Raw genomic sequence first — 16,227 nt, forward strand, 5'->3', positions numbered from 1 at the left:
TCCTGCCTCAGCCTCCCGAGTAGCTGGGACTACAGGCACGGCCACCACGTCCGGCTAATGTTTTGTCTTTTTGGTAGAGACGGGGTTTCACTGTGTTAGCCAGGATGGTCTTTGTCTCCTGACTTGGTGATGCACCCGCCTCGGCCTCCCAAAGTGCTGGGATTACAGGCCTGAGCCACTGTGCCCGGCCAATAAATGTTAACTTTTAAAATCTTTAGTCCTAGCTTTGCCTCTAAGTAGCTGTGATACCTTCTACCAGTCATGTGGTTTCTTTACCCATCAGTTTATTAATCTTTGAATCATGATGACAAAATGATGACATTGGGGAGTTGGATTAGAATTGCCTAGTTTTTTGTATGTGTAGGTTTGCCTTGTGATGAGATGTCCAACAGAAAATCACAGTGGAAATGATTGATTTGAATACATTAAATAAAAATTTATTTATTTAATAATCATAAATAAAATTAGAAGATGGAAAGCAAATGAAAACAAGGTCCTAACTTGACAAAATAAGGGCTAACAACCTTCATGAAGAAAGAGCTCTTAAAAATCATTTCAAAACATGGCTGGGCACGATGGCTCATGCCTGTAATCCCAGCACATTGGGAGGCCGAGGCGGGTGGATCACAAGGTCAGGAGATTGAGACCATCCTGGCTAACATATGAAACCCTGTCTCTACTAAAAAAAAAATACAAAAAATTAGCCAGGCGTGGTGGCACACGCCTGTAGTCCCAGCTAATCAGGAGGCTGACACAGGAGAATGGCACGAACTCAGGAGGTGGAGGTTGCAGTGAGCCGCGATTGCGCCACTGCACTCCAGCCTGGGCGACAGAGCAAGACTCCATCTCAAAAAAAAAAAAAGAAAAAAAATCATTTCAAACATTATGAGCCCTACAGAAAAAAGGGCAAAGGAGGTTGTGAAAAATTCACAGAAGAGGCAGTGTACATGGCTAATAAAAATGAAAATCGATTCCAACTTTAGCAATAATCAAAGGAGTACATGTTAAAATGATTTTTACCAATTTTTTCCCTATTGTGACAAACGTTGGCTAGTTGTTCACCGGAAGATTTCCTCCTGGGAATAGAGATAGACTGTGTTTCCCACAATCCTTTCCAGGTAGATATACTGCCATATGACTAAACTGGGTAATGGAATACCAGGGACAGTGATTGAAGCTACCTTAGTGAAGCTGCTAGCTCAGTCCTCTATGCCTTCTCTTTCCCTTTGTTTGGTCACTGGCTGGAAATAACCCAGGTGAAGACGATGAGGCCCTAGACGATGGTGGAATCACTCGATGGAAAAAGGGTCCCTGGATGCCTGCATGACTGTGTGAAGTAGAATGTTCTTGACAACCTGCATCAGATAGTGACTTGAGCAAAAATCCTTTTATTGTGTTAAGCCATTGACATTTTGAGGGGGGTTGTGGCAGAGTTACCCTGCCCTAACTAATTACTTATCAGTTTAGGAGAGATTACAATCATAGCATTATTGGCAAATGTGTTTATTTCATACACTACGTGAGAGATTCTAGGTTGATACAATTCTTTTTGAAAAGGATTCATCGTGAAGGACCTTAGTCATACTTTTTGGCTTAACAATTTCATTTTTTAGGAGTTTATCCTAAGGAACAAGGAAGAGTAGCAAATAAGGGATTTTATACAAAGATGTTCATCATATATTCCAACAATAAGGGAACATTATTAGGTGTGTTGTCAGGCATTCATAGGGTGGATTGTTTTGCAGCGATTAGAAATGATTTTGAATATTACTAATGAGACGCTTATGATGTAAGGTAAAAATAGAATCCAAAACTACATGTGTGATTTTGTTTTGTAGAAATAGTATATGTAAAATATGCAGATGATACATACAAGCATTACGCATAGAAAAAATAAACAAGAACATCAAAAGGTTTAATGGTGAGTAACTTGGATTATTAGGTAATACAATTACAATGAGTAATTTTGGCTTTCCTCTTTATATTTTTCTGTAGTTTCGAACTTTCCTTAATAAATAGATTTCCTTAATAAATTTTATAGACAGATTTTTTTCCAAAAGAATACCTCATTGGCTGTGTTTCACTCAGCCCTGAGTCCTCACCTTGTGAATGAATTTGGTATTTACTGTGTTTATTCTTTTAGTGTTAGTGCCTTTGTTACACCTTCCTTCCCCAGCACGTGTGTGTGTGTGTATGCCCATGCACAGATGTACACAGGTGCTCACCAGAGTGGTAAGAGGCCATTTGTAGATAGTAGGACTGAGGCCTTGTATTGGAAAGCAGGGAGGAAGGCCTGAGCCCCCAGCTGCCTTTTTCTCCCCTGGCCACCTGCTTTTGGCCAAGGCAGCTGAAGAATATTGGTTTTTGGAATGAGATGGATCATCATCTTGGAGAAAGGGCAGCACATCAGAAAAGCTGCAGCTCCCATGCAGAGCTCAGCCATGGTAGTCTCATGTTTTTTTCTTTGGTAACTATGACCCAGGGATTATAAACTGCTCTTGGCAGCGGATGCTGGGGAGAGGTTGAGTCTGAGAAGGGGGAAGGCTGGAGTGTGTCTAGGTGTCTTTGATTCCTAGATAAGGTGGCCTGCATCTCATCACTGCTGTTTATTTGGGTGTTGTGGTCTTTAGGAGTGGGAGAATGTCATGTTAATTTCAGAAACAGTTAGCAGAAGAATGGAGTTGCTGTTTGGATCCTGGGCTGGGCAGTGGTGCCTCAGACAGGCAGCACAATCCTGCATGGAAGAGAAAGCCCCCACCTGAGTTTGAGTGGAAGGCCTTTCTGTCACTGGGAACACCTACTGCACCCCAGGTGCTATTCTAGACACCAGAACTATAACAAGTAAGTATTTGAAGAAGAGGTCCTTTGTTGTGAGGGAGGAAAGACAAGCACAAATCATAATGATACGCTGTGACGATCCCTAGTTCTGCATCTGAGACTTGCACAGAAGCAAAGACATTTAACCAGGTTAATCAAGTGCTGTAAATCAAGCAACGAAGTCAGTCATATCTGGGGAAGAAAAGCGCTCTTACTCCAAAGGTTTTTCCCCACTTTGATCTGCAGTATCACGTCACCTGAAATTGAAAAAGCAACTTTATACAGAAGCAGGAACAAATGGCTCATTTATTTTAAATATCCTGCCCGCCTGATATTTCTGCCCTTGAATATTTTCTTTAGTTACCTGGGAAACGTTTTTTTTAGGACTGAAAACAGATATAAACCACACCAATGTTAATGACCATGAAAATGATGCAATTTGCATTGAAATCCTTAACTAATCTGTGCTGATTACCTAATTTCTCCAGGTGAGGATGGAGAAGCAAGGTGTTTTCCTTAATGAGTAACAAAACCCACTGTAATGTGTTTGCTTGAAAGCTGCCAGGGAGTTTTAATAGACCTTCTCAAGGTTTAGTCCTAATCCAGATTCTGTGAGTTTTCACGCTGCTCTGGGCAGGCCAGCCAGTCTGCAGTGTGGGGGTTCCATGGGAAGAAATGAGTTCTGCAGCTGAGTTTGGATATAGCAGGAACAAAAAGGACAGCCTCTGTGAGGTGATAGGAGAAAGGACTGTGAGCCAAGGACATGTTAGGGGAACATTCCTCTGGCTGTCCTCACAGGCAGGGAGCAGCTGGAAATGTGACCAGGCCTGGGGCTCCAAGGTCAGCATCCCTGAATACCTCTGGCCTGGGACAGGATTTCCTGAAAGGGCTGTGACAGTTGATGACCGCCACCAGAGAGCTCGGGAGGGTGGGACCTCCACAGAGGCAGTGTGCATCTGCAGTGGGTTAGTGCCTTCAGCGCCTTCATTGTCTCCCTAGGGCAGTCCAGACATTGGCTGAACATTGGCAAAAGCAGTGAGAGAGAAATCATACGGGGGTCCTGCTTTCTAAGAGGGAAAAGTCTATAAGAAACTCATGCCGTTCATTCTTCACCCATTCACCCATTCATTCATTCATCCAACTGTGATTGCATGCCCGCCCTGTGTTGGCAGCAAGTCTAATGGAAGGGCATTTGTAAAGAGGACTGAAAGAGTCCTTTACCTTTAAGAAGCTTCCCATCCAGTGAGGGGCAAGTGTGAACAGGTATGTCTAGTATCTATTAAGGAAGATGATCTCCTCTCTTTGAACTTCTAGACTCTGTCCTGTGCCTGTCATTGTCAGCTAGCAAGTCTGCCCACCATATTGTTTATGAGGATGATTTAAAGCCTATGCCTCCCTCCACTTTTCCCACTTGCTGTGGATAATCGCCATTTAATCAGGGGGTAACTTGAAGAAATAAGAACATCCCTTTTTCTGCCTCTTGCTTTTGGGCCATTCTTCTTGGCAGCCTTCTCCAGCCAAAGCTCTTTCTCCAGTGTACTGAGTTTTCTCAGGTCGGGGTGGAGGGGACACTCTGCACATGTTGTCCTGGGCCTGCCCCCACCTCCATGCAGTGTGGGGCAGCCTCCTCCCAATGCCTTCCTTGGCTTCCACCTCCATGCTTTGCCCCTTCTCCTCCTCCCCTGTTGGCTCCGAGGGCCTTGTTGGACCCTGGTCCTGTCCTCTGTCATACACACTGGGCTCTTTCTCCAGTATGGGGTTTGTTCACTCCCCAGACACACAAGTCCCTTGGTTTTTTGTTTTAGTTTAGTTTTTTTTTTTTTTTTTAAGACTCCAGAAGCTTTCCTGCCCACTCAGCCAGTCATCTTTCCTCAAACCCCGTTACTTATCCAGGTGCTGGTTCCCTGTGCCTGAGCTACCCTGGACCCGCTCTGTGGCCTCGGTTTGCTGTGAGGATTGTATAGCATGACTTACGTTCCATCTCAGGTGGGATGATCCAGTAAAAGCCAATTCCCGACTCTTTTCTCATCATGCAAGAAAAAAGTGCTTTTATCCACCATCACCTAGAATGTCAGACTGGGGACGGTAAGGGCACCACAAACAGAAGGTCAAGGTTGTGTGAGGAGAGTTTGCGTAAATGTTGGCAGGAGAGGAGTGTGTGTTGGTGATGTTGGTACAGACGGGACAAGACTCCAGTGGTGGAGGCTCCTGTCTTGTCCTGTCGGGACCCTCAGAGGCAGCTTTCCTGGGAAACAGGCAGGTTCTGAGAACTTGTCCTCACTGCATGTGACTGGGTGTTGGATTTGGGGTCTGGAGCTACTTCCTTCTGACATCTCTGGTCCTCATTCCTTGCCAGTGAGTCACTTCCCCTCCCCAGGGATGAGTGCTTTTGTTTGGGTAGTTGCTTTATGCTGTGGGAGTTCCAGAGGACAGCGTGTGTGGGAGGGAGGGAGGGAGGAAGGTGGAACTGGTGCCTGCAGTGAGGCCTTCCTGAACCCCGACTTGAGAGACTGAGTAGATCCTTGTCTTCTGAGGCATGGGTTCCTCCAGGAGGGGGTCCTCCAGGAGTTCTGGTCAGGCCCTGAGGTGAAGGGGCAGGAAGGATACTCAGAGGTGAGCCTGTGTGTAAGGGGTGGCAGAATGGTGTCACAGTTCAGGCAGCATGGCCTCCTTTCGGGTCAGGGAACCCTTTTCCACCCTTAGTTTGATGATCCTGGCCCTCTGTCTGACCCCGCTGTCCTGAGCCTTGGACCTGTTGTGCCTCCCCCTGGTGTATGGGGACGGCCACTTTGGCCTGAACCAAATTGGGTGACTCATTCAAGCTTCCTGTAGGATCATTGTGGAAGGGAGAGAAGGTGGGGCCTCCATGCCCCAAGGAGCATATGTTCTAACAGAAACGAGATTGTTAGATTTTTTGTTCACTGTCAAGAAAGGTTATAAATCAACAGGAGCAAACCTCAAAAGGCGGACAGAGCTCTGCAGACAGCACGTGTGCTCAGCCCTCTCGGAGCACCCTTGCCAGACGGATATTTGGGAACCCTCACTCTTTCCAGGTCCCTCCCTGCTCCACAACCTATAATGGCTCTTTCTTGCCCATCTTGTCAACATTAGCCAGGCACCACCTTTCAGGGCCTGAGATAACGTTTGGCTTTGCCTCGGCTTCTAGGTTTAATTCCCCACAATCACAGTTCTAGTCCTCCGCTGCCCTCTGGTCTTCCAGAATGAGGACTTTTAAACTTTTCTGGCTGGGAGCCACAGTAAGAAATACTTATCCTTATTATGCGTGATGAATGCAGGTATTTTTTTTCTCTTATCTTTCATTCTTTTTTACTTATTAAGAAATGCTGTTTGTGACCCGAGAAATTAATTTCATGGCAGACTCATGAGTGGTGACCCCCAGTTTGAAAAGCAGGGCTGATTTAACACAATACTAATCACGGAAGCTCAAGTGAGAGTCAAGAAGAATGGCAGAGCTGGAAACTGCCAGTGCAAACTCATCAGCTGTATCCTGAGGGAGAAGTGACAAATCAAATTTGATAAGAAGTTGGTCCAAAAACATACTAGAGCAGTGGCCTCCAATAATTTTTTCTGATTGCACTGATTATAAAAATTTTTGCCTCAGTAAAAAAATGTTTGAGCATACACCTTCAATATTTGTCTGGTTATTTATTTTGTTACTATCAGTGGTAAAGTTGCAAATCTGTTTTCAAAGGTTTTAATAATTTCAGACGTTTTTCCGGGTGACATCTCATCGGATCTGTTCAGGCAGTCTCCCCACTCTGGAGACAACTGCTGTCCCCAAAACCTTCTTCCTTCTATATTGCCCTTCCTTTCCTGATATAACCACTGTATCAGTCTGTTCTCACACTGCTGTAAAGATCTACCCAAGACTGTGTCATTTATAAGTAAAGGAGATTGAATTGACTCATAGTTCTGCATGGCTGGGGAGGCCTCAGGAAACTTACAATCATGGTGGAAGGGGAAGCAGGCACATATTACATGGCGGCAGGTGAGAGAGAACAAGCAAGAGCAGGGAAAACGACCTTATAAAACCATCAGATCTTGTGGGCCCTCACTCCCTATCACAAGAACAGCATGGGGGAAATTGCCCCCATGATCCAGTCACTTCCCACCTGGTCCCTCCCTTGGCATTTGGGGGTAATAGGGATTACAATTCGAGATAAGATTTGGGTGAAGACACAGAACCAAACCATGTCAACCACCAAATCTTCATTTGCTCCTTCTGTCCCCCAGAAATCTAGAGGGAGTTGTCTTTGACACCTCTCTTTCTCTTGTCTCCTCAACCATTCACTTACTGTGTTCTGGGGACTTGACTGCCCAGTAGACAGTCAGCTCTTCCCACCTTCTTCTGCCACATTGCTTCCTTTTTCCTCCCACTCCTCACAAGAGCCTCCCTCTCCTGGGATGCTTCTCTCCCCTCTCCACAAGGCCAACTCCTACTCACCCCACAAGCTCCCACGTAGAGGCCACTGCCTCAGAGGGATCTTCCCTGATCACTGCCCAGGGCACTTTCTGGGGCACCTTGGACTTTGGTGGCTTTTACTGCAATTTTATTTTTATACTTATTTATGGTTTAGTTTGTTTAAAGAGTGTTCTCTTTAAACAGTTCTCCAGCATCGAGGCTGTAATTTCTTGATGTGTATGTGTGTGTGTTCAGCACCTAGGCCATACAGTCTAGACAAATATTTAATATAACAACCCTATGAGGTAGTTACAAACAGTATCCCCCCCGCCATTTTACAGATGAAGAAAGGTTAATTGCCAAAGGTCAGCTGGTTAATAAATGTGAATGCTGGCCTAATACCCATTTCTTTCCAATTACAGTGTGCACACTTACCAACAACTCTAGATAGTTCATGTATTAACTCATTAGGCTAAGGCTTGAATTTAAGTCCCATCTACCTTGCTTATGCCAGACCATCCCTCTACAGCCATTCTCCTACTTGTGCTAGTCTGAGTTGTACTTAGGATCTGAATGAACAGTTTACCCTGTGTTGTTCTGGATAATAACACCATCATTTTCCCCACAGTCCATCTCCCGAACCATTCCCACAGCACTGGAGAGGACCTGAGCCTACCACCTATTGAATAAATAATTACTGATTAGTTGATGGTTATCAGGGACTTGGCAAAGACTTCATTTTACTTCCAAGTTAAATCCCCTGACTTGGTGCAGACCTGTTCTGCAGCCAAGAGCAAGAAGACCGTACCTTCGATTCAAAAGCGTTTTAACTGTTCCAATTTGCACTTGTTGGCCTTCTTCCTGGTGAATCTCAGCGTAATTTCTGGCTGAGAGCCAAGAATTTAAGGGTCTTCAATACCAGGAGTAATTTCATGAGTTGCTGATGGCTAATTAGGGATGATTACAGTTAAGAGGCTTTCCTTTCTTAATAATCCCCAGAAAGGGCCTGTGGTAACTTAAAATCTTAATTCTTTTCCCTTGAGAATGGAATTGTCTGGTTCTCATGACTATCTTTTCATAAATCCTTGTCATTTATCTTCCCACCCACCTTTTCTGGTGAAAAGAAAGTCTGAAGTCCCTGGAAGAAACAAGAAAATAATGATCTTAGAGAACTCTGCCTTTATTAGAAAGGATCCCTGGCCCACCTTGGAACCTTGCTTCATTTGTCTTTCCCTTCAAGGAGATGCAGCAGGAGAGGAGACTGGACCATGCTGTTTTATTCTCAAGTTTTATTACATTGCAACCAATCTGCCCATCCTGGGCTTTCTGGTGCTGTTTATAACTTGCCTTTGAAACTATTGGCTCTCTTGACAATTTTTAGAAATTTTGTTTAGTGAGGGCTTCTGAATGAAGTAGTATTTGTGGGCAAGAGGTTTTACCTCCCTGTTTTCGCTGTGACAACATATTTTAAGTGTTGCTTGACCTCTTCTTGCATCACCGTATTAGTTCATTTTGCGTTGCTATAAAGGAATGCTTAAGACTGGGTAATTTATAGAAAGGTTTATTTGGCTCCCAATTCTGCAGGCTGTACAAGAAGCATGGTGCTGGCTGGCATCGGCTTCTGGTGAGGACCTCCGGAAGCTTTCAATCATGGTGGAGGAGGAAGGACAGTCAGTGTGTCACATGGCAAGAGAGGGAGCGAGAGAGAAGGGAGGAGGTGCCACACTCTTTTTAGGCTCTTTTAAACAGTCAGATCTCACCCTAATAGAGCGAGAACTCACTCATTACCACAAGGAGGGCATCAGGGCATTCATGAGGGAGCCACCTGCATGACCAAACACCTCCAATGGGCCCCACCTCTAATACTGGAAATCAGTTTTCAGCATGAGATTGGAAGAGGACGAGTATCCAAACTCTCAGCATCATCAGAGCTACTATTTACTGAGAGTGACCCTGCCCCAGCCACTGTCTAAGCATGTCACATGCGTCCCTTCATTTAATCTTTACAACAACCTGCAGGAATTCTTTAGACAGTATCTTTTAAATAAGTTTTATTGAGATATAATTCGTTTCCCATGTGTTTCACAATTTTGTGTACAATTCAGTGGCTTTTAATATATTTGCAGGGTTGTACAACCATCACCACAATCTAATTTTGGAACATATTTATTACTCCAGGAAGAAACACTGTACCCTCCCATGAACTCCTCCAACCCCCAATCCCTGGCAACCACGAATCTACTTTCTGTCCCTATAGATTTGCCTATTCTCGGTATTACCTATAAATGGAATCATATAATGCGTGCTATTTTTGTATCTGGTTCTTTTCACTTAACATAATGTTTTCAAGGTTCATCCCTATTGTAGCATGTATGAGTACTTTATTTCTTTTGGTTGTTAGGCAGTAGTTTTACTTAACTTGCACAGATAGGGAAACCAAGACACATGAATGTGACATGACATCTATGGTCAAATAGCTTGTAATAGATGGGGCTGGATTTTCAGCGCTAGTGTGCCTAGCACCAGCTCCCCTATTAGCTCAGAGTCTGAGGTGATCGCTCTGATAGTAATGTACTGAACATCTTCTGTGGGTCAGGCACTGTGCTGGTTGTCTTGTAAACTTGTTACCTCATGTTCATATGTAATCGGATTTCAGTTGGGAAATCCTGGTAACCATAACTGGGCACTTTTGTTTTAGTGTCTTCCATTTGCTCATTTCTGGTTTTGCTGACCCAGTTATACTTCTAGAATCTTCCTAAGTAAATGTTGCTAAAAATAACATTGTTCATTTCTGTAGGACTTGAACGCCACTCCCAACTGCAGAAAATTGGCAACGTCTCTGAAGAGCCCTTGCTTTTGCCTGGACCCTCAGCACCATGGTTTCCCATTTCATGGGGTCTCTCAGGTAAGTGAAGAACCTTTTTTTAAAAAAACAGGAGAATACGAAATTTGATATTTGTGTTGTACTATGTTGTTTCTTAAAGTAAGTGACCTTAACGGTCTGAAGCTGACTGATATTTTTGATATAATACATCGACATGTGTAAAAGTTTGCTATTCAGAAGGGCCTTGGGAGTTGTGTGCTATGCTGAGTGGCTTGGGGTTGAAGTCAATCTACTGCCTTCTGGGAGACCTTCTCTAGGCTTCAAGAAATTTGTTTTAGGCCAGGCGTGGTGGCTCACACCTGTAATCCCAGCATTTTGGGAGACTGAGGCGGGTGGATCACCTGAGGTCAGGAGTTCAAGACCAGTCTAGCCAACATAGTGAAACCCCATCTCTATTAAAAATACAAAATTAGCTGAGCATGGCGTTGGGCACCTGTAATTCCAGCTACTTGGGAGGCTGAGGCAGGAGAATCACTTGAACCCTGGAGGTGAGGTCAGATCAATGTATATTTACCATGGTTGCATAATAGATTGTCTAAAGAACTTTTAAAAAATTGTTCTCTGGTTGCAACACCATAGATTTTGATTGAATCTGGTATTTTAAAATGATGCTCCCTCTTGTCCCTTATGTGCAAAACATTTTTGACTTTCACCTGCATTTTAAAATTCAATCTTCATATCAACCATGCGTGGCAAGTTGAGTAAGTACTATTATCCCTTTTGTGTAGATCAGAAAACTAATGCTCAGAGAGCTTTCATCATGGCTGTTGCCTTCCTTTATGTGCAGAGTTAGAATAAGGGAACTGTAGTCCATGTTATTGAGGTTATTTTCAAACTTTTTAAAAAGGCTGACAGAGCCTTTTAAAAATTCCTCCATCAAAATCCTATGCAAAATCTCAATATATAAAACAGACAATGACAGTATTTTATTAATATAAATGTACTTTATAAGTTTAAATTTATAATATTTATACATTATGAGATCAATGCATTAATTTTGATAAATACCAACATTTGAAATCAGGATTTATGGTTGGCAGCTTAAATATCTGCCTTAGCATCTAGTTTATTTCGCAGCTGTTTTAGCTGCATAGCATTAAGAAAATCCACCCCATACAGGTAAGTACTTGCAGTTGGTAACAATTCTGTGATGAAGCTCATCTTACTATTTTAGTATACTATTTAAATGAATTGATTGAGAATCTGGAATGAGGGGAAGGAAGAACGTTTTGTTTCAAAGTTGAATCATTACAATATCTTGTAGTCTTTTTCTCATAACTCTACATTAATCCCAAATGCCTAGAACTTACAACAGAAAGTAAAATGCTCTGTAATATATGACATATTATATATGATGGTGCCACAGGTGGTTGGCCAACCAGGGCTAGAGCATTTGCCAAGCAGATGCCCTTGGGCTAATGCCTGGCATTTAACTGAGTACGGTGCATGTGTGTGAGCTTCAGTATGTAGTTGCTTGTATAATTTTACACGAGCAGACGTGTGTAGGCCTGCAGTCCAAATACCCGCAGAGAACTACAAACCTCTTTATCAATGACATATTCACATGCATGTCACATATGGTCAGAAAAGAAAGAAAAAGCTTCATTCTGAAGGCTGTATGATATTGAGCCATGAGGAGGACAGCCCATATTAATGTTTGGTGGTCTTTTCAGGAAAAAAGGTTGGCATCTAGTACAAATTAGCGTGTGTCCTTTTTTAAAACTATAGTTTTTTTGTTTTGTTTTTGTTTTTTGAGACAGTCTCGCTCTGTCGCCCAGGCTGGAGTGCAATGGCACGATCTTGGCTCACTGCAAGCTGTGCCTCCCGGGTTCACGCCCTTCTCCTGCCTCAGTCTCCCGAGTAGCTGGGACTGCGGCGACTGCCACCTCGCCCGGCTAATTTTTTTGTATTTAAAACTATAGTTTAACAAAGAGTTTAAAAGATATTTCAAGACATGAAATATGCATCTAGTTTGTGGAAGTTCCAAAATACTGTTGTAAAACCACAGGGTAGTGAGAAACGCAGTTGGCCCACAGGGTCACTGTAGGACCACGGCATTTTAAGCACCAGGACCCCATGTGGGACAAAGAAGTTGAGGTCACAGTCGGTTATTGAACTGGTTCGAAAAGGGCAAGCAGATTATGAAAGGTAGGTTCACCACGTGCTAAGCTCGTGTAAGTCTGGCTGTCATCAAAAAGGCCCCTAAAAGTGCTTGAGGACCCTCAAAAATGTGGCCACCCAGGCTGCACAGGCAGGGAGTTTCTTGGGAGGAAGTCCCTTTTGCAAAGTTTTTTCTTAATGTCTTGGATTGTTTTCTTTTTTTCTTTCTTTCTTTTTTTTTTTTTTTAAAGAGACAGGATTTTGCGTGTCACCCAGGCTCTTTTTTTTTTTTTTTTTTAAAGAGACAGGATTTTGCGTGTCACCCAGGCTGGAATACAGTGGTGCAATCATAGCTCACTGTAACCTTGAACTTCTGGGCTCAAGTGATCCTCCACCTCTGCCTCCCAAGTATGAATAGCTATGTCCTGGAATTTTAATTAATGCCCCTGCAAACAGTTAGCCTCCTGTAATGATCTGAGCAGGGTGTGTGGTATGGAGGTCATCTCCCTTTGCAGGAGGCCTGGGGAACTCACCTCTAAACTGTGCATTATTTCAAGGAAATTGCCCACAAAAGAGAAATTAGCAGGATGGGAGTAGTTGGAAGCTAGATACTACCCTTGTGGTGGAACTCTGGAAGCCTTGACAGGCCTCCAGCACGAGAGTCCTGCTGCAGGAATTGTTTGAACAGGGCTTCTCAGCAGGACATTTTGCCAAGAATTCTGCTGTCAGTACTAGAGAAAGAAAATGTGAATTACGAGGATGGCTGATTCTTTAGGAGATCTCAGCTTGAGATTTCCGTCAAACTCCCTTCTTCATAAACCAGGTGCACACCAACCATTTTGCATCCCTGTTTTTAGGGCCATGTAAATATATTTTTAAGAGAAAAAGAAGCAAAACTAGAGTGTCTTTTGTTTAAATGCTTTTCAGAATGTTATGGGGAAAAGGGCTATGATTAAGAGTGAGAGGTCTTTGACAAAAGTGGTAGATGGGAAGCACACACACACGTACACACATGTTAAGGGATTTTTAATATTTATCAAGACAACTAAATGCATAAAGATCAATTGGAAAAGCTGGAGAATTTCTCTGCCTAAAGAGAAAACAGGTTAAAATTAGGAACTAGCTGCCAAGAAAATCCCTGAAAGAACATTTAAGGGGAGTCACAACTCTGATACACAGAGATTTCATTTAAAAATCCCTCCCCAATTCTTGCCAAGCCACAGAGAAATAGAAAACCAGCTCTCTTCTCATTGAAGGAGACAGAGAATCCTTGGGCATTAACATCGCAAGAGTATCTCTGCCTTGTTCAGAGTGTGTAGTAATAAAAAGAATCACAGTTAAACCTAGTAGCAGAAGAGGCACTAAGATTTTAACTCTCGATGGTTCTGGTTGGGGATTATCACTGAATCTTGGACAAGTTCTGGATGCCGTGTAAAATTCAGGGCAATTAAAGTCCATGTGGACCAAAGGGTAGGCTAACCCTAGTTTAGGAATGTTTGTCATCTGTTAAAAATTAGAAAGGAAATGGCACTAAATGATACAGAATTATTTATGTTTCTTAAAGACTTGTTCCAAATTATGCACCTTTTTTTTTTTTGGATGCACAATTACGTCTTTATTTGTTTGTTCAGTGAGTGATAGGAGGGAAACACAATTTTATCCCTAGAACAGTACAATAAATGCTGATGGCTACCTGACTTGTCCAACAAAATCTCTGGAGCCAGTCTGCTTGACCAGATGCTCTTCCTTTACTTCAAGGAGTGCTTTCGTAGGGTTGACATATTTTCTGTCTTGAGTGAAAGTGAAGAAAAAAACAGAACTGTCAAATGCCAAACAAGTAGTGAAATTGGCAGGAAATAAAATTGATTTCGGTGATTTTTATTTTGAACAGTAGTTTTTGAAGAATTACAGATGTAATGAGAGTGATTACAAAGTTAGAAGGTGATTTTTATAGATCTTATGAGGGAGACTTCTGGATTATTTTAAGGGTTTTACAGGTTGATGGCCCTAGGTCAAGTGTCTGGTTTTAGTCTTCTGAAACTTAAAGTTTTTCTTTTCCTTGATACATACTTCAGTAAAGTATTATTACTTTAATGCCTGTCAGCTACTGCACTTAGAAATACAACCAAAAGAGCTGACGAAATGAGAAAGAGAAAGGTGGCTGTTCTTAGGGGTAATTGAAAAAGATCCTGAGTACAGAAAGGAAGAAAGGGGTTCAAAAAACGTGTTTGTATGTGTGAGAAAGAGAATGTCCCAAGTAGTGATATTTCAGGTACAATTGATCATTGAAAACTGAAATTTCCCTCAGGGGTAAAGAAATATGTGATAATTGTGTGGGGTCATGGAGTCAGTATCTCTGTGCTAGTGATCAGGAAATGGGGAGAAAAAGGATGGGGAGGAGGGAGTGGAGGAAGAAGAGGGAAGGAGAAGGAGGAGGAGGAGGAGGAGGGGAAGAGGAGCAAAGGGAAGGAAGGCCAGGCCTGGATCACAAGTATTAAACTTCATGGTATTAATAAGACAGGCCAGAATTTGTGTAACTTACATCTAAACTACTACTTGGTTGATGCTTAATAAATATTTGTTGAAGAGTAAATGAATAGATTAATTACTGCCTTTTATGTACAATAGATAAGGTTGAAATTTTCTCTTTCCTGACCAGGATGGTTAGCTAGTTAATTATAAAAGTAGGGTGAAGCATGGAAATCAAACAAATGACACACACACACCTTCAACAGTTTGCTTTTAACTTAAAACACATGTACATCCATTCACCAGTTTTTTGATTTGGGGCCATGGGCCTTTCTTTGCTCATGAACCCCTGATTGTCTTTCTTGCACAAACCACACCCATACACATTATCTGAGGTTTCCATTTGGGTTTCTTTAAAGTGCAGTGAGAATTTAAAGACATTTGCAAAGCAGTCTGAGTACCAGAATGATTCTGGATTTTTATTATTTTTGCCCCTAATCATTTGCAGTTGTCTCATCCACACCTAATTTGCCAGTAGTTTTTTTTTTTTTTTAATCTTGGCTGCTTGCCTTTATTGAATCTTTCCAAAGCAATTAACTTCATTTTTGTAGAAACAACTAACAAATGCTCTTTCTTCTTGTGCTTGCTTTCATGGGTTTGTGTACTATTTGAATACTTATGTCATTACAAAGCAATAGCAACTGGCATAAACAGGTGTGGGAACATGGTTGACACTATGTGAACACAGCACATCTCGGGGGTGCAGGAGGGTGCAAGTGTCCCAGGGAAGAATCTGCCAGAGTCTTGTCTGTGGGAAGCTTGGGAGGAGCCATCTAAGTGGTAGGCATACAGGCTAGGAGGAAATAAAATAGATTTTTGGAGGGTTGCCCTGGCAAACCCCCATCTGTAAAATGACGGCAAGCATTCAGACAGTATTGATTTTTCTTTATGCCTGGCACAGGCCTGTACCTGGATCCTGTCCTCATCACTCACTCCTTGACTGTGGGATTTGCTAGAACATTCTGTACCCAAAAAGGTTCAGTGGAGTCAAGGTGTGATCACTGGGCTGCCAATTACCCATTCCTTACATCTCTAAGTGGATTTTTATGCCTTGGGTTAACATTGACCCCTTCTCTTCCTGCCAAGGATTAGAACCAGTAATTCCAATTTGTAGAAATCTGCTTTTTACCAGTGTCTTCCTTTTCCTAGTTCTTTGGTTTTTCCAACAGGGAATTCTGGGATGAACTTAGAAAATATTTTCTTGATGAAAACTGTCACAGAGCAGCACTTTTTTTTTTAATTTTTATTTTTTAGAGACAGGGTCTCTCTTTGTTGCCCAGGCTGGAGTGCAGGCACAGTCATAGCTCACTGCCACCTCAAATACCTGGGCTCAAACGACCCTCCCACCTCAACCTCCTGAGTAGCTTAGACTACAGGTGCGTGCCACCAGGCCCAGCTAAGTTTAAAAAATTTTTTTTTGTAGAGATGTGGTCTCACCATCTTGTCCAGGCTGATCTTAAACTCCTGGACAGCA

The 16,227-nt window shown here is 42.7% G+C and overlaps 1 protein-coding gene across 1 annotated transcript in view; it reads left to right on the forward strand.

Annotated features, from left to right (window-relative positions):
* The window catches only part of THSD4 (thrombospondin, type I, domain containing 4), a 704,860-nt gene that overhangs the window by 35,450 nt on the left and 653,183 nt on the right, over window positions 1-16,227 (forward strand). The window contains exon 2 of the mRNA XM_011953812.1: window positions 10,038-10,145. Coding sequence (XP_011809202.1) covers window positions 10,117-10,145 — 29 coding nt within the window. The 5' untranslated portion in view covers window positions 10,038-10,116. The remainder of the gene's footprint in view (window positions 1-10,037; window positions 10,146-16,227) is intronic.

This window comes from Colobus angolensis, unplaced genomic scaffold (genome assembly GCF_000951035.1).
Source record: "Colobus angolensis palliatus isolate OR3802 unplaced genomic scaffold, Cang.pa_1.0 Scaffold372, whole genome shotgun sequence".
Classification (NCBI taxonomy): Eukaryota; Metazoa; Chordata; class Mammalia; order Primates; family Cercopithecidae; genus Colobus; species Colobus angolensis.